The 22,172-nt window shown below is 36.3% G+C and overlaps 1 protein-coding gene across 1 annotated transcript in view; it reads left to right on the plus strand.

Moving 5' to 3' along the window:
• LOC120141923 (phospholipid-transporting ATPase 3-like) overlaps positions 1 to 20,426 on the plus strand; it is a 31,692-nt gene extending 11,266 nt beyond the window's left edge. The window contains exons 8-27 of the mRNA XM_039156686.1: positions 142 to 248; positions 710 to 775; positions 3,289 to 3,410; positions 3,518 to 3,602; positions 3,699 to 3,776; positions 3,863 to 3,979; positions 4,079 to 4,228; positions 4,336 to 4,440; positions 5,182 to 5,324; positions 16,282 to 16,383; positions 16,465 to 16,528; positions 16,615 to 16,827; positions 17,615 to 17,780; positions 17,889 to 17,968; positions 18,073 to 18,312; positions 18,745 to 18,966; positions 19,128 to 19,295; positions 19,386 to 19,748; positions 19,829 to 19,935; positions 20,018 to 20,426. Of these exons, the coding sequence (XP_039012617.1) occupies positions 142 to 248; positions 710 to 775; positions 3,289 to 3,410; positions 3,518 to 3,602; positions 3,699 to 3,776; positions 3,863 to 3,979; positions 4,079 to 4,228; positions 4,336 to 4,440; positions 5,182 to 5,324; positions 16,282 to 16,383; positions 16,465 to 16,528; positions 16,615 to 16,827; positions 17,615 to 17,780; positions 17,889 to 17,968; positions 18,073 to 18,312; positions 18,745 to 18,966; positions 19,128 to 19,295; positions 19,386 to 19,748; positions 19,829 to 19,935; positions 20,018 to 20,315 (2,996 nt within the window). The 3' untranslated portion in view covers positions 20,316 to 20,426. The remainder of the gene's footprint in view (positions 1 to 141; positions 249 to 709; positions 776 to 3,288; positions 3,411 to 3,517; positions 3,603 to 3,698; positions 3,777 to 3,862; positions 3,980 to 4,078; positions 4,229 to 4,335; positions 4,441 to 5,181; positions 5,325 to 16,281; positions 16,384 to 16,464; positions 16,529 to 16,614; positions 16,828 to 17,614; positions 17,781 to 17,888; positions 17,969 to 18,072; positions 18,313 to 18,744; positions 18,967 to 19,127; positions 19,296 to 19,385; positions 19,749 to 19,828; positions 19,936 to 20,017) is intronic.
• The last annotated feature ends 1,746 nt before the right edge of the window (positions 20,427 to 22,172 follow it).

Here is a 22,172-nt window from a genome sequence, read left to right on the forward strand (position 1 = left end):
CTAGTTGCAATAAAAACCATAGGCAATAATACCATTAAAATTTTAATGAGTTGATGGACTTCGTCTGAAGTGATGCTTTCAAAATCAATTTGTATCTTTTCTTGTTAACTTTTAAATAGCATCAATCCTTTTTAATTGCAGGTGAAGTGCAGTGTGAGCAGCCAAACAACTCTTTGTACACTTTTACTGGCAATCTTGTAATTGACAATCAAACATTGCCTCTCTCTCCAAATCAGATTTTACTGAGGGTATTTTCTGAGTATCTTTTTTCCCTCATTAGTAATGTTGCCAAGGTGTGTCAGCACCTTGTACCTTAGTGATAGACCTAGAAAATAACTCAGACCATTATGGGTGAGGCACATGCCTAGGCGTGCCCTGCCTTATTTAAGGCAACATGCAAAAAAAAAGCCCTCTTAATAGAAATTTTCTTTTGTTTCTTTTATTTTTCACTTTTTCATGAGACATACCTTTAATAACAAGATACTAAACTCTCCATATGGAAATATTTGAGTTTGAGTTTGATCAACTAAAAAAAGTGCACTGTTTGTAGATAAACTAAATCCTTTTACAGTTAATTTTACAGATACATTGTTTTGAATTTCTGGGTATCTTAAGTTTTGTTCCTAATAGTTTTTTGGTAAAAATTGTTGTACTTGATGTTCTTTTTGATGAAATTAAAATGGAGTTGATATTGGCAATTTAATTTCAGGGTTGCAGTCTGAAGAACACCGATTTCATTGTTGGTGCTGTTATTTTTACTGGTCATGAAACTAAGGTTTGTTATGGAAATTTAATAACATTTCTTACATGCAGTATGCTTAACTCATAACATGCTCAAATTTGTTTGTTTCCGGGAAATGTTCAAGTACAAGCATTTTTTACCCTATGTTTGGATTGGGGTAATATAATGAAATAAATGAGTTAATCCCACACGGTTAGGACACTTGACAAGCTAATCGGCTAATGGCTTATCCTATTTCTTAGGAACCTAAGTAAATCTGCCAGTCTACAACTACGAGTAGGAAACTGATTTGGCTTTTCTATACCCTCCCCCTCAAGCTGGGGTGTAAATGTTATACAATCCCTGGTTGGAGTTGAATTTATCGAAGCTGTTTCTTTGAAGGGCTTTGGTAAGAATGTCAGCAAGTTGCAGTTGAGTAGGGATGTAGATCAGTTGGATTATTCCATTGTTGACCTTCTTTGAAATGAAATGACAATCAAGTTTCCATATGCTTTGTCATGTCGTGATTAAGGATTTAAATTGCGATCGGGTAGCGGTATATCGGTATCGGTGGTGTCCAAAACAACATTGCGGAAAATAGCAGTGTGAATCGGAAACACACCAATAGCGGTATCCACGACCGCAATTTAACGGGTAGTGACTAATTGCGGCAATAGTGGGCCGCTATTCCTGCTATTGTTCTACTATTCTATTTTTTTCAAAAAAACTTAGCTCCTCTTAAAAAAATCAACTCATTTTAAAAAAATTCACAACTAGGATAGCCGTAGTGAGTGAAATAGTATCCATTATATCCTCAACCGCAATGAATGCAACATGACACAAAATGCGACTGCAACCACAATTTAAATCCCTGGTCGTGGTGTACTAGATTTTTAGCAGTGCTTATGGAGATTGATTGTACTATACATTTTTATCTGGCCTTCAAAATCAACGTGCAATTCCCTCAGTCGTCTTTGAATCCACATTCTTTTGCAAATGGCCAAAGAAAGAGCACAATATTATTAGGATTTTTCACTATTTGACACTATTGGCTGCTTCTTGCTTCTCCGTGTAACAAGATTGCTCCAAACAAAGGTGCAATAACCACTTGTAGATCTTTTTTTAGTTAATTCTCCAGCCCAACTTGCGTCAACTTATACCTCGATCTCACAGATTTAACTCTTTTTAAAGAGAAAACCGTGGCTTGGAGTCATCTTCAGGTATCAAAGAATCCAATTTATAGCTTCTAAATGTTCCTTATGTGGATCATTTATGTATTGGCTTACAACACTCATTGAGAATGAAATGTTTGATCTTGTGAGATTGAAGTCTGATGGAGGCATTATTATGTCAGTTGTATAGTGGATGATATTGTAATCACTGGTAGTGCCTCTAGCGGAATTTCATCTTTAATTCTGTTCTCCATGCTCAATTCCATACCAAAGACCTTGGGATGTTAAAATATTTATTCAAAGTTGAATTATGTGTTTGATTTATTGTTGGAGTCAGGAAAATTGGATGTTAAACCATGTAGTATTCCAATGGTTCCCAAGTTACAATTAACCAAAAAAGGTGAATTATTTTTAGATCCCACGTGGTACAAAGACTTGTTGGAAAGTTGAATCATTTTACTGTGATACGTCCTGATATTTCTTATCTGATAAGTGTGCTGAGCTAATCAGCATATGTCATCTCCAACTGTTGATCATTGAAAAGCGGTAGAACAAGTTCTTCATTAGTTGAAAAGTGCTTCTAGAAGTGGAATTCTATACGTCATTCATGGTCATATTAAGATCAAATATTTTTCAGGCTCGACTTGAGCAAGATGTAAAGAAGACAATAGATTTACTTCAGGATATCATGTGTTTGTTGGAGGAAACTTGATTTCATGGAAGTGTGAGAAACTGAATGTGGTCTCACGATCTAGTGCATAAGCTTAATATATAGATATGGAAAAGTCTGTGTGTGAACTCATGTGTATATCAACTCCACAATGATGTGAAAATCAATCTGCGCTTCACATTGCTTTTAATCCAGTGTTTCATGAACAAACGGAACACATTGAGGTTTATTGTCATTTAATTCACGAAAAAATCTAGTATAGTGGGAAACTCATTTCATTGAGATAATCCCACATTGTTAGGACCCTCAACAAACTAATCAGCTAATGACTGATCTTGTTTCTTAGGAAACTAAGTACTAATCTACTCGTTTCCAACTATGAGTGGTAAACTGATTTGGCTTTTTTGTACAAAAAGTAATGGAAATTGAGTTTCCCTTCTTTTACTTTTACCTACACAAGTTTGGGGAAGAAGCTACGGAAAGAAAAGTAAAAAAAAAATTAAGAGGTAAAATATCTTTTTTTTTCTCTTAATGTTTTATAGAAATTATTTTATGAATTGTAAAAAATTGTTATCATGATTCCTTTCTTTTCCTTTGCTACTGTTAACTTTTCAAACCATATAGTGTGTAATCCTTTTCTTTTATTTCCTTTCCTTTCCTCTACCTTCTTCTCTTTTACTTAGCTTCCCTTATAGATTTTGTGGTCACCTGGGATGAGTTTGCAGGTTATGATGAATTCCATGAATGTTCCTTCAAAAAGAAGTACATTAGAGAGGAAACTTGACAAACTTATACTCGCCCTCTTTTGTACTCTTTTCTCTCTGTGTCTGGTTGGAGCAATGGGCAGGTTTGTGAAATAGCTAGTCTGCAATAACGTTACATTTGTAATGTTGTGGGATTTTATTAATTCTGCCGTATTTTTTATAATAATGTTCTCTGCTTGAAATATTGCAGTGGAATATTCATTGACCGGAAGTACTTCTACTTGGGTCTCCTTGAAAATGTGGAAGATCAATTCAACCCTAATAGAAGATTTATGGTACTATATGCTTGCTGGTTTTTAGCTATTATCTCTCAGGTTCTCTCTCTTAGATATACAAAAAGCTTAACTCTATTCTGTTTTCTGGTTTTACAGGTTATTATTTTGACCATGTTGACCCTACTTACTTTATATTCAACAATTATTCCTATATCTCTATACGTTTCTATTGAGGTTGGTCTTTTCTTTTTCTTGTTTACTCAATTTATTGCTTTTTCAATGCACAAAAATGCCTTATTGGATTTTACATGCAATTTCAGACAATCAAGTTTATTCAGTCCTCTCAGTTTATCAACAAGGACTTAAATATGTACCACGCTGAAACCAACACACCAGCTTCAGCGAGGACTTCTAATTTGAACGAGGAACTTGGGCAGGTAAGTATACGCAATTTTAGCCAAGTTGAATGAGATTCAACCTCTATTTGTATTCTATATATTGACCTCTAAATCATTTTGAATTGCTGGTATCGTTAGGTGGAATACATATTTTCTGATAAAACTGGAACTTTGACAAGAAATTTAATGGAGTTCTTCAAGTGTTCAATCGGAGGTGAAATCTATGGAGCAGGTATGACCGAAATTGAGAGGGACATCTCTGAACGAAAAGGCATAAAGGTTCAAGAGGTATTCCCTTTCAAATATCTTTATGAAGAAACAAATATTTTACTTTTTTGAGCAAATTATCCTATGTGCCATAGGAATGATTTACTTGTTCTTGTAACATATTTTAGGTGCAGATGTCAGCTGGTTCTGTTCGGGAAAAGGGTTTCAATTTTGATGATGTGAGGCTTATACGTGGAGCTTGGAGAAATGAACCTAATCATGATGTGTGTAAGGTAGCTCACTATGGTCTTTGCCTCTTTGGCAATAGAATTTGGTATTTAGTATGATGTTTGTTAGTAAATGTCTTTTAGTACTTACCCTTCTGGAATAAGAAAACTATTGTGTGAATCGAGCTAATCATGATGCTTTGCGCCTTTTAAAACTAAGGATGTAGCCATAATTAAGAATGTAAAATGTAATATCTACTGTTCAATTTTGCTTGACCACCTAGTTGTCTTGCTTTTGGATTGTCGACTAAATGCTTAATCTCTCCGTGGATTTTGGGAACCTCATTTCCCCCTTACTCCTTTTAGGTTGTCAACTAAATTCTTTCTTGTGACAGTTTGGAGTTCATATGTATCCATATACAGTGTTGTTGGATGGATATTTGTCCTTATCCATGTATTTGACAGTTATCTCATAGGCATAATCTGTACTTATGAGTGAGCTACCGAGCCTAATTAGTAATATTGGGTGCCTTCTCAGTATGATATGATCATCAAGATGGGTTTTGTTATAGATTTTTTTCAGATTGCTTTTCTTATTCCTGCTTTAATCATTTGTAATGCACTTAGTTTAGAAGGAAAGCAGAGAAACATGATTTGCATTTAACCTTATTTCACTCACTCCACTAGCATCTATCTGTACGGATTTCAAACTAGTAGTATTCTGTCGCTGGATACTACCTATACCTAGGAATAATGTAGTGTTTTATATACTGCAGCACTTTAGGCTTACTCATTCCTTTTTTGCAGGAATTTTTTAGATGCATTGCCATATGTCACACAGTGCTTCCGGAAGGTAACGAGTCCCCCGAGAAAATCAAATATCAAGCTGCATCCCCAGATGAGGCTGCTTTGGTTTTGGCTGCAAAAAAATTTGGCTTCTTCTTTTACAGGTTAGTTTCGCCCTTGGTCTCATAAAGAGGCGGGGGTGTTTTTCTTTTGCTTGTTTAAAATGGAGTTCCTATAAATTATTTAGATTCAGTTTGATTTATATCTATTTAGTTATTGGGTGGCATGTTCTTCAGTTACAACTGAAATATGTGGATATTGCAACCCTATAGTTTGTTTCTATTGGGTGGCGTGTTCAGCATAACTTGGGCAATTCATTGCTACTAGCTGCAATTTATTTTCATTATTGTGGGATATGAAAGTATTAGACTATACTCAATAAAATTGTTTTGTTTTTTAAAATAACCGAGTTTAAATAGCAAAAGACTCATAATATAATTGGGAAAATAGTTCCCTTATTCTAGTAAACAACTAAAATATATAAACAAATCTTCCTAAAAAATCTCAATTGATTATCTAAGATTATTTATCTAATTAACTTAAAAGTTATCCCAAAATACATGGGAGTTCATCAAATATGTTGACAGCCTCCCTCAAGTTGGTGCATATCTATAAGACTATCAATATCGGCCAACTTGCTTACAAGAAAATCAAAACGTGCCTTAAAGAGCCCTTTGATCAGTATGTCAACAATCTATTGTTTTGAAGGAACAAACATCATGCACATTTGGCCTTCTTCATTTTTCTCCTTGATAAAGTACCTTTCAATCTCAACATGTCTAGTTCTCTCATGTTGGACTGGGTTGTGAGCAATGCTAATGACATTTTTGCTATCACAGAGCAACTTCATCGGTTAAGTTATTGGTTTCCGTAGCTCTTCCATAATTCTTTTTAACCACATCATTGCACAAATTCCTTGAGCCGTTTATCTAAACTCAACCTCTACTACTAGCTACAAGACGTTTTTTTTTTGCTTCACCAAGTCTCAAGGTTTCCCCAAACAAATCTACATACCCTGAAGTAGATATTCTATCTGTTAATGAGCCTACCCAGTCTGCATCTGTATAAGCTTCAGTTCCGTTAGAATTTCTTGAGGAATAAGCCCTTTTTCCAGGTGAACTCTTCAAGCATCCGGGCTTAACTATTGAACTTTCCGACCCACCAAAGGCATTTTCCTGGGTACGCTGATCAATAGATTGATAATTTTTCGAAGACTCATCTTCCCATTCACCCAATGGATCCTTTTCAAAATTGTTCTTGAATTCATCAGAAAAGCTAACTTCCACCATCCCCACCTTAATCAATATCTTCTTGTGGCAGCTTAGCTCCAAAGTCTTTAATTTGAAATTTTATTTCGGGAGCTGTATTGTGGTTTATATGGAAGTGTCTGAATCATTTGGTTTTTGAAAAAGGAAGATTTGATCGTACCCATTTGTTCTTTATATCGAGATTTAGTGTGGCAGCTTGGTTTTTGGCGAAATTTCCCAAATTTCCCGTTCTCCTAGACTGTCTAGTCGTTGATCCGGCATTGTGGAGTCCTTCGTACCTTGGTTATTTTAAAGTTGATATGGATGGAACGGTGAGCAGAGACTGGAAAAGAAGTGGGATTGGTGGAATATTTAGGGATGAGAAGAGCAAGACGTTGGGTTCTTTCTCGATTCCTACTGGTCTAGGCCCTCCTATTTTAGCTGAGTTGAAGACCATTCAAACTAGTTTAGCTTTCTTTTTGGGATCAGAATGGGAGGGAAAGGGTCGGTTAATTATAGAGAATGATTCAACAATTGTAGTAAATTAGATTAAGAATCGCGGGGCGTGCCTTGTTTTGTTTACCCCAATTAGTTACGAAAATTGTAGTGTTATTATTGGGTTTGTAAAGAGAGGTGTCAATTGGGAGGCTGACAGTTTGGCCAAGGCGGGTATAAGATAATTTGTTTGTACCTTTTGTTTGGGTAATTTATAGTTGTTTAGAGGGTTGCAATTAGGATTGTGGTTGATTATAGTTGTAATTTTTGTAGGTTATGTAAGGTTGGAGGAAGTATAGAAATTAGTTGTTCAATCCCTTAAATTAAGAGATTCTGTAATTATTCTCTGTTTTTCAATCCCCTGTTTCAAGGGATTACATCTCCTAAGATTAGTATCTTTCCTAACTTAGAGTTTCCTAGTTTAGAGACATAATTTGTATATAAATATGTAATATGCTTTACTGAATCAAATAAGAAAAAAGAACAGACTATTCTATTTTCTACAGTCTGTTTTCTACATGGTATCAGGTTAGAACGATCAATCCGATTTCCACTTCTCTTTAAATCAATTCCTGTTCAACTCTATTTTTTTCATGGCTAATCCAGATCCCTCAACATCCAAAATCACTTCCCAGATCAGCCCCTATCAATCTGATTTTCAGATTTCAGATTCCTCTCTTTCACCGATAACCTCCTATAAACTAAATGGAAACAACTACCTACCATGATCTCAGTCCGTACGGCTATATATCACAGGAAGAAGGAAAATTGCCTATCTTTCTGACTCAATGCCGATTCCAGAAGAGACAGACCCAAAGTACAACACATGGCAGAGTGAAAATACCATGATAATGTCATGGTTAATAAATTCCATGATTCCTGAAGTAGGGGAGAATTTTATGCTGTATTAAACTGCTACAGAAATTTGGAATGTAGCTTGAGATACTTATTCAAGTGCTGACAATACATCGGAGCTATTTGGGATTGAGAATCACATTAAAGATCTCAGACAAGGAGACCTTACCGTCGCATAGTACTTCGGAATTCTCAACAAGTATTGGCAGTAAATCGACTTATATGAAAAGAATGAATGGAAGTGCCAGGAAGACAATAAATTCTACAACAGGCAGACAAATCAGAGAGTTTTTCAGTTTTTATCTAGGCTTAATGGAGAGTTCAATGGAGCAAGAGAGAGGATTCTTGCCACCAAACCCCTTCCTTTGGTCTGAAAAGTTTTTTTAGAGATTCGGAGGGAGGAAAGCCGACAATCTCTGATAGTGCCACCAGTTCAGCGAACAGATACTTCTGCACTTGTCACCAGTTCCACCTCTAGGAACCAGTAGAGGAAAAATCGCCCTTGGTGTGAACATTGTAAGAAACCAGGCCATATGATAGATCAATGTTGGAAGTTGCACGGAAAACCAGTCGATCGGCAGCCCACAAGGTCCAGGTTTCAAAAAGAGGCCCATATTGCCTCTCAAGATGATTCCTCCAACAGTTTTAGCAAGAAACAGATAGAGAAGCTGCAGCAGATTTTGAGCAGTATAACAGCCAAACCTACCAATGTGGCTTATACTGCTACTAAAGGTAATTATCCATATACTTCCTCGGTACAATGGATAATAGACTCGGGTGCATCAGATCATATGACAGGAAATGTTGATCTCTTGGAGGAATATAGTGAAAGCAGCTTACCAGCTTCTATAAAAATAGCAGATGACTCTCCCACTACAGTCAAAGGGAGTGGTTCTGTTACATTAAACAAAAATCTACTACTTCATAATGCCCTTTATGTTCCTAAACTTGCATGCAATCTGTTGTCAGTCAGCAAATTAATTCAAGATTTTGGTTGTAATGTTGTGTTTGGTACTGGTGGTTGTATTTTTCAGGCACAGGGCTCGAAGAAGGTGATTGGCAGTGCTAGGCTGGGCAAAGGATTGTACACCGTTTGAGGTCGAGAATCTCAAAATCATGCCTTATCCAGTGCTCTTAGGAAACCAGTTTTATCTTCTGATCTCAATACCAATAAAATTATGTTTTGGCACTCTAGATTAGGTTATCCTAGTTTTTTCTATCTTTCCAAAATGTTACCAAACTTATTTATAAAAAAAGATCCTTCTTTGTTTTCCTGTGAAATTTGTCAAATAGCCAAACACACCAGAAAACCATATATTGCAGCCAAATTTGAACCAACAACACCTTTTTCCATCATCCATAGTGACATTTGGGGCCCTTCTCCTGTCAAAAGTATTTTTGGGTATAAGTGATTTGTGTCTTTTATAGATGATTACTCTAGGACAACATGGATATTCTTAATGAGAGAAAAGTCTGAGGTTGAGTCTCTTTTTAAAAGTTTTTATCAAAAAGTTGAAACCCAATTTGACACAAAAATAAAAATTCTGAGTGACAATGGGATTGAGTATTTGAATAAAACTTTTGGGTATTTCTCTAAGGAAAAATGTATTGTTCACCTTACGTCTTGTGTCAACACACCTCAACAAAACGGGGTAGCAGAAAGGAAAAATAGACATCTTCTAGTGGTTACTAGGTCTCTTCTGTTTGCTGTTAATGCTCCTAAGTATCTTTGGGGGAAGCTCTTATTACAGCCACGTACCTCATCAATAGAATGCCAAGTAAGACTTTAGATTTCAAAATTCCTACTAAGGTTCTGTTTCAACTTTTTCCCCATTTTAAACATTTAACCTCAAGTCTTTCTCCTCGGGTGTTTGGGTTTACACCCTTTGTTCATATCCACAACAGAGGAAAATTAGATCCTAGGTCCATAAAGTGTGTGTTCTTAGGCTATTCTTCGAGTCATAAGGGTTACAACTGTTACTCACCTTCCACAAAAAAGACCTTTGTCTACTTTGATGTCACATTATTTGAAAACCAACCTTATTTTTCAAGAACAAAAATTCAGGGGGAGAGTTTCAAGGATTTTCAGCCTGTTCAAACCAATATTTCTTTACAGCCTATCATTTCTTTACCTATTACTGTCTCTCCAAAGCCGGCTAGCACTGTCCTAATCCCTAGTGAGGATGATGGGAATAACCTAAATAACTCTGATGAATTACCTTCCTCCTTATCTCAACACTCTAGTCCGTGCAAAACACCTTCCACCACTACCAAAAATGCTCCTAACAATGACACTGAAACCATAACTCCCCAACCGAAACAATTCAGTGTTTACTCAAGAAGAAGGAAAGATGTTGTTAAACAAATCAGTCAGCCTAGCATTTGCCAAGAACCAGATTCGGATCTTGTTGCAGCTAAAACAGAAGGTAATGATGGTTCCCAAGAGGCTACTACTGCTGATATTGATGATTTTTCTATTGCTATTGGGAAGGGGGTAAGAAAATACAATGCTCATCCCATAAATAAGTATGTTGCATATGGGAAATTACAGTATAATTTCAGGGCCTTCACTGCCAGCATTAACAGTGTGAAAATCCCAAGAAATATGACAGAAGCATTTCAATCTCATGAGTGGAAAAATGTCGTGGAAAAGGAGATAAAAGCGTTGCAAAAGAATAAGACATGGAGATTGACAGATTTGCCAGAAGGGAAGAGAGTTGTTGGATGTAGGTGGATATTCACAGTCAAATATCATTCGGATGGGAGTGTGGAAAGATACAAGGCAAGGCTGGTTGCTAAAAGTTTTTCTCAATCCTATGGCATCGATTACCAGGAGACTTTTGCATCGGTTGCAAAATTGAATACCATCAGAATATTGTTATCAGTAGCTGTTAACATGGACTGGAAATTGCATCAGTTGAACATAAAAAATGCTTTTCTGAATGGGAACCTTGAAGAAGAGGTATACATAGAGGTCCCCCCGGATTAGAAGGAAAGGTCACTAAGAAAACTGTGTGCAAGCTCAATAAATCCTTATATGGCTTAAAACAATCTCCCAGGGCTTGGTTTGATAGATTTGGTAAGGCCATGACACAGAATGATTTCAAACAAAGCCAAGCGGATCACACATTATTAAAAAAAATTGCACCGAGTGGTAAGATGACCCTCCTAATTGTCTATGTAGATGATATGATTATAACTGGCAGTGATATAGAAGAAATAGAAAAGCTAAAGATGAATCTTGTAAAGGAGTTTGAAACAAAGGATTTAGGGAGTATGAGGTATTTCCTGGGTATGGAAGTTGCAAGGTCCGAGGAAGGGTTAGTCATAAACCAACGCAAGTATGTTTTGGATCTTCTTGCAGAAACTGGGATGCTCGACTGCCAACCAGTTGAAACTCCAATGGAGCCAGTCTTGAAATTTTGCAAGGAAATGGCTGGAAATCCAGTAAACAAGGAAACCTACCAAAGGTTAGTTGGGAAATTGATCTACCTTTCACTGACCATGCCTGATATTGCATACTCAGTGAGCATTGTCAGCTAACATATGAGTGATCATCGAGAAGAACATTTGGAAGCTGTTAACAGAATCTTAAGGTTCTTGAAGTTTACCCCAGGAGCTGGACTTATATTTAGAAAAAATCAAGACAGAACAGTGAAGGTTTATACGGATGTAAGTTGGGGAGGTGAATTAACTGATAGAAAGTCGGTTAGTGGATACTGTACCTACGTTTGGGGTAATTTGGAGACTTGGAGAAGTAAGAAACAAGCCGTTGTCTCTCGAAGTAGTGTTGAGTTAGAGTTTAGAGCAATAACTCTCGGAATATGTGAAGGAATGTGGATTAAAAGGCTACTCACAAAACTGGACTTAGATGACAAGAAGAATTTTGAGATTTTTAGTGACAGTCAATCAGTTATGAGTATAGCAAAAAACCCAGTGCAGCATGATAGAACGAAACACATTGAGATAGATAGACATTTTATTTACGAGAAGGTCAATAATGGAGTTGCAAAACTACAGTACATTCCGACGAAGAAACAGCTAGCAGATATCTTCGACAAAACCCTTCCACGAGTGACTTTTGATGAGTTGTCATTCAAACTGGGTATATACAACATATATACACCAGTTTGAGGGGGAGTGTAGGTTATGTAAGGGTTTAGGAAGTATAGAAATGAGCTGTTCAATCCCTTAAATTAAGAGATTCTGTAATTATTCTATGTTTTTCAATCCACTGTTTCAAGGGATTACATCTCCTAGGATTTATATCTTTCCTAAGTTAGAGTTTCCTAGTTTAGAGGCATAATTTGTATATAAATATGTAATATGCTCTACTGAATCAAATAAGAAAAAAGAACAGACTATTATGTTTTCTACAGTCTGTTTTCTACAATTTCCTAGTGATGTATGTGGTGTAATTCCTTTTTTAGCAATAAATTATGAGGCATTGTTTTCCTCCTAATGTCCGTTGAGCTATTTTGTAGCTTGATGGTTATGAAGGGGTTTTTAATAAGGCTTCTCATTTCTATAAAAAAAATCTGGGACGTCAAAGGGGCTCGCAACTCTAATCACCATCTTTGCTCTGCTCAGGTCATTCTTATTGAGAGTATCTTCATGAATTTTCACTAGAATCCCCCATCTCGAAGCCAGGCTAGAGAAGAAAACTTAAACTCCTCAGCTCTGTTTTCCATCGCTTATTTTTTAGCTTCTTCCGACGGGAAAATTATGATACAAGCGTTGTTTGCATAACCCCAATTAGCTAACTTCGCGTTAAACCCCTTATCAAGAATGGGCTTCTGAATAAATTCCATATCATGGAAAGGTTTAAAGATACCAGCCCACGCTAGCTTCATCCACTGTCTCTCCTCCGCCGGTATGAAAACATCTAGTTGGCTCTTATTAGCCTCTGATGCATTCGTGATGAAACGTCGGAGTTCATTCGATTTTTCCATCTCCCCTACCAAGGAATCCTTATATGACATGCTGTCATAAAAATTGTTGAAAGAAGCCCTTCTATCCATTAAGTTCCTTGATGGTTCTCCTGCACTCCGAATTGACTTTTCAGCTTCTCCACCATTTTTGTTTTGCTGAAACCTTTTTTGATATTTACCCATCCCTACCTTCACCCTTCTCCCATCGATCACAGTGTTATTAACCTTCTCGATATCATTAAGCAAATCATCCTTCCTCTGAAACTGAACGAAAGCAAATGTATCATCTTTATATCTAGGCCTTCTGTTAACAGGAGGACTGAAGACCCTGGTAACCTTCCCTTGATGCTTGAAAAGCTCCCATAAAGCTCTTATAGAGACTCGTCTACTTAAATTATCTACGAATGACGTCCAGTTTGCTCCAGTGGGGAGCGAACCATCCCTGTTTGCCTTGCTTCCAGTGCTTTTACTGGAATTCAAAGGTTGAGATTAACTCTTTGTTTTTTTTGTAGTGAATATCTTTTCATTTTCTATTGTTAATCTCAACCTTTAATTTTCTCATCCAATCTATGTTCCTGTTTTTCAAGAGCATGCATCTCTAGAACATCCTCCTTCCATTCAAAAACCTTTGAAGCATCTTTCACATTTTTGGGCATTTCCACAATATTAAGACATGAAACAAAGTTTCACGAATGAAAGAGAAGAACAAGACAGGGAGATTAGAATTGAAGTGAGAGAATTGGGGGAAATGAAAGAGGAATTAGGGATTGTGAAAAATGGAATCGGGGAATTAGGGATTTCAATTCCTAAAGCTAAGATAGAAGAAAATTACCTGGAGCTGGACACTAGTAAGGAGGATCGAAAGCTGAAAGGGGCAGAGGAGATGGGTTCAATAATGGATCCAGCTAGCAGCACATAGGAGGAAAATACCTTAGCTCTTATCTGCAAAGGAAGTTGTTAGAGTTAGTTATCCAGCTGTCAATTTTAGATTTGTCATAATACATTGTATTGAAAATAAAACTATGTACTGGAGAAGAAAGATTTTATCTGATGAATGAATGAAAATCCTTTTTCTATAATCTCTCTTCTTCTATATCCTTCGTTCCTTCGATCTTACCTTCTCTATTTCCTTAGGTTCATAACACAAAGGCTGAGAATGTTGAAGGCAAAGCATTGTAGAAAAAAGATTTAGACATGGGATATTTGACAACATTTCTAACACCTTTTCGTTTAGCAAATTGAACTCACTATAAATCCCCCCCCCAAATATTAGAATTGAAGCAATGTTGTTTCAACAAAAGTGACATCCATGGTAACAATCATGTAAATATTATAAGAAGATACAAAATTACATCCATGGTAACAATCATTTCTAACACCTGTTCGAATTGCTTGATAGAAGAAAAAAAAATTAGCATGCAAAGTTCAACTAGGTATCTTTTAATCACGACAGTTTTCCACTCCCTCTCAAGTTGGGTGTATATGTTGTACAAACCCTACTTGTACTTGAGTCCATCAAAGTTGTTGAGTAGAAATATAATTTAGTTCCACACTCCTCAAGCTGGGTGTATATGAAGGACTTTTATTCTTAAACAAATCAGGTAACAAATGTCTTAATTATTAAAAATTAGGGTGTCCAAGCCGATATTACCAAATCATAACCTTATTAAAACTAGAAACGGAGTTCAAAGATTTTGACACATGTAAAACATCACGTATAATCAAGGAAGGTGAAATTTTGATAGTTCCTTTCCTGACTAATGCCAAGAACAATCCAGCCACTTTGATTTTTTTTTGTTTCCTGCACAAGGTGTGTTAGTTGAGAAAAGGAAAGAACTACTGCTCATGTGACCAGTGACCACTAGGTCCAGAATCAACGATCCACAGGCTTGTTTTACAAGGCTTACATTGAAAAAAATTGAAGAATCAACACTTGATTGGGCAAAGGAGCAAGAAGGCTTATTAGAAGAGTTGGGAATTGAAGAATTCATCCGAAACTATGGTGATCGGAAAAACTTGTGTAGATGCTCTAGTTGTTCCCTACTGAACAGAGACCCTTCCTAAGAATTTTGCTGCTCATGATTTTCATTAGTCGTTTGGAAAGCTTTTTTATCCCCAGATTGTAAACCACGACCATTTCCACTCTTGTTTCTCCCATTTTTCGGTTTTCCATGGTGCTTCCAACGTGTTTCTCGAGTGTATCAATGTTTTTTTGCAGTAGTTGCACCTAGGATTCTTTCTTTTTTCACTGTCATCATCATTTTTAACAGTCACAAGAGCGAAATTATCATCATTAGTTTCAAATTCTGGCTTTAACGTTACTTTTCTTCTAGTCTCCTCTCTTCTAACCTCAGAATAAAAAGTGTTGGATGCAGTTTTCCCATAGGATCCGAGGTATCACTTCATCAAATTCTCCATTAAGACCAACCAGAAATAAATAAACTTTTTTTTCTCATAGCTTTCACACTATCTCCAGGACACTCTCATTCAACATTATAACATTGATCTAGTTCTTGCCAATGGGACATCATCTCATTATAATAAAATATTACCTCCATTTCTCCTTGCCTACGGATGCTTGACTCCTGCAGTTATATGGCCCATCTTGCTCTGCCCATCAATTGCTAACTTCACGGATGCGACCATACGAGGTAGTTCTTGCCATTCAGCTTGTGAGAGCTGCAAAGAGAGGTGAGTCACTTATGTCCCTTGGGTCATTCCACTCTCGGTAGTTGTTCAGACGTCAGAGCTTTCTACCTCAGTTTGGTTGCTGGATCTTTTATCTCCAATGAAGGCTGTCTTAGGCTTTAAGCCATGGTGTTACTGGTGATTTAACGTAGCTATAGATGCCATGAAAGTTTTAAGAGAATATTTTCGATAAAACTGTTCTGTTTTTTATTAGGTAAAGAACTGAGTTTAAATAGAAAAGGACTCACAACATAACTGGGAAAATAGATCACTTATTCTTGTAAACTACTACAAGATAAAAACAAATATGGGAGTTCGGAAAATGTTTCAAATTAGGGGAGTTCAGCAAATAACTTAGAAATTATCCCAAAATATATGGGATTTCAGCAAATATTTTGACAGGATATTGCCACTCTTTAATTTTTTTTCTTCAATTATTTTAGAAAAGTTCATCAAATTCATCTCATTGATACGTGGTAGAGGAAATTATTCCAAATAGTTCACTTATTCTAGTAAACTACTAAAAGATAAAAACAAATTTGGGAGTTCAGCAAATAACTTAAAAATTATACAAAATATATGGGAGTTCAGCAAATATTTCGACAGGATATTGCGACCCTTTGGGTTTTTTCCCTTCATTTGTTTGGATAGGTTCATCACATTCTTCACTTTCTCATTGATACGTGGTAGAGGAAATTATTCTAAATTTTTGAAGTTTTACTTGCAACAAATTTTGAACCATTTTTTTGGGTAATGGTCAGCTGTTACTCTTTTTAATGCAAGATAGTTGAGGATTACTCTTGTTGCATGGATTTACGGCCTTATTTGTGGTTCTTTCTTTGCAGACGTACACCTACAATGATATATGTCAGAGAATCTCATGTGGAGACGATGGGCAAAACCCAAGATGTGTCTTATGAGATTTTAAATGTTCTCGAGTTCAACAGGTTTGTTAACATCCTTCGCTCCATCCCTTCATTTATAGTTCTTTCTTGGCACTAATGTTTACTCATTTTTGCATTAAATAGCACAAGGAAGCGCCAGTCTGTTGTATGCCGTTATCCAGATGGCAGACTGGTTCTGTACTGTAAGGTAAGGCGTCTTTAGAACTTGACATGTATTATGTGTTTTTTTCTGAAATAGAAAATGACACTGGGATAGAACAATGCCTTTCACAGGGAGCTGATACTGTTATTTATGAGAGATTGGGAATTGGAAATGATGACTTAAACAAAGTGACCAGGGATCACTTGGAACAATTTGGCTCTGCTGGATTACGTACCCTTTGCCTTGCCTATAGAGATCTAGCTCCTGGCTTCTATGAGGGCTGGAATGAGAAATTCATCAAAGCTAAGTCATCTCTACGAGATCGTGAAAAAAGGTTGGATGAGGTATGTTTTCTCATGTGATGGTTAGCTTGTTTTGTTTAGAGAAATTTGATCTTTTCATGAATATTGGTTGGTTTTTTTATCCTCTTATTGAATATGGATAGTGTTGTAATAATGTTTTTTTTTTAATTAGAATTTATTGCTAATCTGTTGCTCATATTATGCTCTATTTTTGGGCATACTTTGCTGTTATTGGCTTTTATCTGAATAATGCTATTGTAAGGATGTTTTATGAAATTTTAGTATCAATCTGTTGCAGATAGTATGCTCTGTAGACATGATTTGCTGCTGCTGTCAGCTTATATTTTGCATGATCCACTTAATTTGAATTGAATCTCTCCCCCTTTGGAGAAACAAATACGAATAAAACTTACTATAAAAGCCCAAAAAAGGTGATTGTCTTCCTGGATTCTAGCTTTCCTTATCTGCCCTATAACAACTTGCAGTAGTACCCAGCACCTGATATATAGATCCTAATAATATATTAGAAATGCAAACTGAAAAAAAATATGTTGTCTTCTGAATCATTTGGCATTTCATACTTGCATGAAGGTCGAACTGGCACATTCAAATGACCAAATTCTGACTTGGCCAAACACACCGAATCTGAACAAATCTATAATATATTTTTCTCACGGAAGAAATGTTGAAAGCATCAGAGCTTTAGGGTTATTTGAAATTTGAAAGTCCTTTATTTGTGAAGGTATTTTTAATGATTATTTAATTATGCACATTTTCTAAACTTATGCCGATGATTATTTAATTATACACATTTTTAAAACTTATGCAGGTGGCTGAACTCAAAGAGAAGGATCTCATTTTAATTGGTGCAACTGCGATAGAAGACAAGCTTCAAGAAGGAGTGCCGAGTTGCATTCAGACTCTTTCTAGGGCTGGGATTAAGATTTGGGTGCTAACAGGTGACAAGATGGAAACTGCAATAAATATAGCTTATGGTAAGTAACTAATGAGGATTCTGTTTAAGGTGAAACTTCCCTGGGAACTGTCTCTTCCTCGTGCTTTTCATGATAAATTTGTTTTCTTTATGATCTTTAAATCTGCAGCTTGCAACTTACTAAACAATGAGATGATACAATTCATTATTAGCTCTGAAACAGATGCGATTAGAGAAGTTGAAGAAAGGGTAAGCATTTTAGTACTGTTTTTAGATGCCTGTAATTTGAATTTACCATTATACAAACTGTTCATTGCATTCATGATTAATCATGATTGAATGTCTATTATCAGGGTGAACAAGCCGAAACCGCACTCTTTATCAAGGAGGAAGTTAGAAAGCAACTGAAGCAGTGCCTTGATGAGGCGCAACAATATTTTTGCTCACCCTCTGGACCAAAACTAGGGCTTGTTATAGATGGAAAGTGTCTGATGTGTGCTTTAGACCCAAGTTTAAGGGTAATGCTCCTCACTTTGAGCTTGAATTGTGCTTCGGTTGTTTGCTGCCGAGTCTCCCCTTTACAGAAAGCACAGGTAGGTTCTTGTTGGCAGCTATATTGAAACTTATTAATTTTGCTTTCAGTACAGTTTGTGGATAAAAGGTTTGCATAAGAAAAAGAGAAAGGACATGCAGTACATTAATGATAATTTAAAAGACTAGGCATTTATCTAAAGATTTGGGTATAATTACAGGAATTGGTAGGGTGTATTTATTTTGGTCAAAGTTTGCAATGTTGACAGCTTTGGAGGTTGGTGTCATTACATGTATTTTTCAAAACTTAATCAAACTAAACCGTGTTTTGATAGTGATTGGAGTGTTGAGGATCCCTTTGCTAAACCTATTCTCCCTGTATTTAGTGAGCTTTCTTTGAGTGCCAAAGTTCTTAAGAATCTATAGTCGGAATCAATTTTTCAGTGTAAAGAAAGAGAAGAGGGTACATACGACATTACTTTTTCTGTTTGCAGGTAACGAGTTTGGTGAAGAGAGGTGCACGTAAAATTACACTTAGTATTGGTGATGGTGCAAATGATGTTAGCATGATTCAAGCTGCTCATATTGGTATCGGAATCAGTGGGCTTGAGGGGATGCAAGCAGTAATGGCTAGTGATTTTTCAATTGCCCAGTTTCGCTTCCTTGAAGATTTGCTTCTCATGCATGGACGTTGGGCTTATATTAGATTATGCAAGGTTTGACTTTTTTCTTCCTTCAAGGACGTTTTTAACATTTTTGGTTAGCATTATGCATGAGTCCTCATATTATATTTTGCTTGTACAAGGTTTGCCTTTTTTCTGTCCAAAGTTTTTTTAAAATTTATGGTTGATCATATTCATGGATTCTTGTTTTGCAGGTTGTGATGTATTTCTTTTACAAAAATCTTGCATTCTCTTTGACTCAATTTTGGTTCACCTTCAATACCGGATTTTGCGGCCAAAGATTCTATGATGATTGGTTCCAGTCATTGTATAATGTCATATTCACCGCACTACCGGTGGTTTTCGTTGGGGTTTTAGATAAGGTACTCAATACTTTCCAATTTTCTTCCGATGGAATTTTTGTTCAGTCTGTTCTATGCTTGATTCGTGCAAGTACCTTGCTTGTTATCCAGGATATCAGTCCATCCCTTTCAAAGAAGTACCCCGAATTATACAAGGAGGGCGTAAGACATATGTTTTTCAAGTGGAGAGTTGTTGCATTATGGGCCTTTTTTGCCGTATATCAATCTCTTGTCTTCTTCTACTTCATATCTGCTACCTGTTCTACAAGTCTTGATCCATCCGGTAAAATGTTTGGTCTTTGGGATGTCAGCACGATGGCCTACACATGTATAGTAGTAACGGTTAATTTACGTCTTCTCATGATGTGCAATTCAATCACGAGATGGCATTGCATTAGTGTTGGAGGAAGCATACTGGCTTGGTTTCTGTTTATTTTCTTATATTCTGGAATTACGACTCCATTGGACCGCAACGTAAGAAATCAGGTTTCGTTTTCTTTCTTTCTTTCTCCATTTCGGTTCAGCCAGCTTATTGACTCTGTTGGCTACGACAGGATAACATGTATTGGGTCATTTATATCTTAATGGGTACATCCTATTTCTACGTCACTCTTCTACTTGTTCCTGTTGCTGCACTTCTGGTAGATTTCCTTTACCTTAGGTAAGCACGAGAGAAATGCAAGTACATTACCTCCATATATTTCTCTGATACTTTAATATTAGTATATTCAAACTTTTTCCAGTGTGCAAAGATGGTTCTTCCCCTATGATTATCAGATCGTTCAAGAAATGCACAAGGACGATATCCAGAGTACGGATCCATCGGAACTACTGGAATCGAAGCAACAGCTTACACCAGACGAGGCAAGATGCAGAGAAATATCTCAGTTGCCAAAGGAAGTATCCAGACACAGTGGGTTTGCCTTTGATTCCCCAGGTTATGAGTCGTTTTTTGCTTCACAGTTCGGTAAGTATGTTCCACCAAAGGCATGGGATGTTGCTCGGAGAGGTAGCATGAGGTCTAAGGCAACACCAAAATGAAAACTGAAACATTTGATTGGTCGTTTTTGGTAGTCTAAACTTACATAAAAGCTGTAAAAAAAAATCAGTTAAATTGCAGGGTTTTTGGTTCTCGTTCCTTTGTTTTTTGTTTAATTTGAAGTTAAACCGAATTTCACGGTTGACAGAACATGAAGACACAAAAAAAGTGGCTAAATTAGAGAAATAATGTAAAACAAAACAAAGAATAGGTAAATGGGGCATTCAGATTTTTATATTGGGAAATGTCATATTCTATCATAACTATCGTAGTCTCGATGGTAAAATTGTTTAAATATTGCGATGAAAAAAATTATTTGGATAAAATGTACTAAAAATTATTTCATGATGATTGCTACAGTAATTTAGGAATCTGTCATGACTTCACATGCTGCTTGCGTGCATGTTACCTGGCTGCGAGGCTATCCGGACATATGGACACTGAGCAATAACACCGGGGAAGCTGCCATGCAATTAGAAGAAAAAAATCTATCGATTGAGAATAAGGAAAAATCAAAAGAAGCCGAACGTTCTCAAGCTGCAACCTTTGTAATTTAAAGCTCTAGACACCATCGGTAGCAGTGAATGGCACTCATCGGTGGTGGCGCACGATGGTGATTGACAAGTGGTATTCGACGGTGGATGGCTGACTTATTAGTCAGAAACGAGAGTGAAGTTTTTTTAGAGGGAGAAACAATAAAGTAAATAAGAAAAGGGATTTATAAAAAAATAAATACTTAAAATATATCTTGAAATATGATTTGGTGTCTAATGAATTTTTCATTAAAAGTAGTTGTATAATGTTTACAACGTTACACTTTTAGGTACTTGAACGTTAACCGTCGTTAAAATCTCCGCTAAGTCATATGTGTCACGTTTTTGGTAATTTTGATTATTTTTATTTAAAATAAAAAAACTAATTTTTTTTCAAATTTTAAAAAAAAAATCCAAAATTTATAAAACCTTAATTTTAATTCTTTGCCTCTACCGCCAGCCACCAACGGTGTCAATTGGCCGAACACTCAATAATGTGTAATCGATCATCCATGTACGACCAAATCTCTATACTTTTGCAACTAATTGAACACCTAAAAATGGCATAAATGAAATATTCCCTTAAATCAATCGTGATAATCGATTGTTTGAACGGATGTGACGGCCGATTGCTTATCATTTGGTCATTCATGATAGTTGACCATGGTAATCGACTGCCTTGCAAGGGAGGAGAACGCAGGGGAGAAAGGAGAGAGGTAGTTTTTCATTAATAAATTTTTTATTATTAAAAAGGGTTTAATATAAAAATAAGTGTCTAAACTTTATCTGAAAAAAACATCGTTCAAAATTAGTGCCTAATGTTTTCTCAGTTACACTTTTAAGTATTCACCGTTATATATTTTTATTTTTTTAATAATAAAAATATTATTTTTAATGAAAAATAAAAAAAATTATTTACAAAAGAACCTCAAACTTTTAATGAAATTATAAAAAAACTAAAAAAAAAACTAAAATATCTCATTTTAACCCCGTTACCATGGTAGAACACTGGAGGAGCACCACTGGAGCGACGACGAGGATGGATTTTGAGCTGAATTGGATGGTGGTTCGAATGGTGGTGACAATGTGGCATATAAACATCTGGACTTGTCGTAATTGACGAAAAACAATGACACTGGCTTAAAATCCAACGAACATTCGAACGTTTCTCCACGACAAATGGTTGGAGCTTACGATAAAAGACCAACAGGGGTTTAATCGGGAGTCGACGTCAGTCCTAACAACGGTGGCGGTGACGGCCACGACCATGAAAGGCGAATAGGGGAGGGAGAATTGGAGAAGGGGTAGGAAAGAAAAGGTTGGGGG

The sequence above is a fragment of the Hibiscus syriacus genome, unplaced genomic scaffold (genome assembly GCF_006381635.1).
Source record: "Hibiscus syriacus cultivar Baekdansim isolate YM2019G1 unplaced genomic scaffold, ASM638163v2 tig00002237_pilon, whole genome shotgun sequence".
In the NCBI taxonomy this organism is placed as follows: Eukaryota; Viridiplantae; Streptophyta; class Magnoliopsida; order Malvales; family Malvaceae; genus Hibiscus; species Hibiscus syriacus.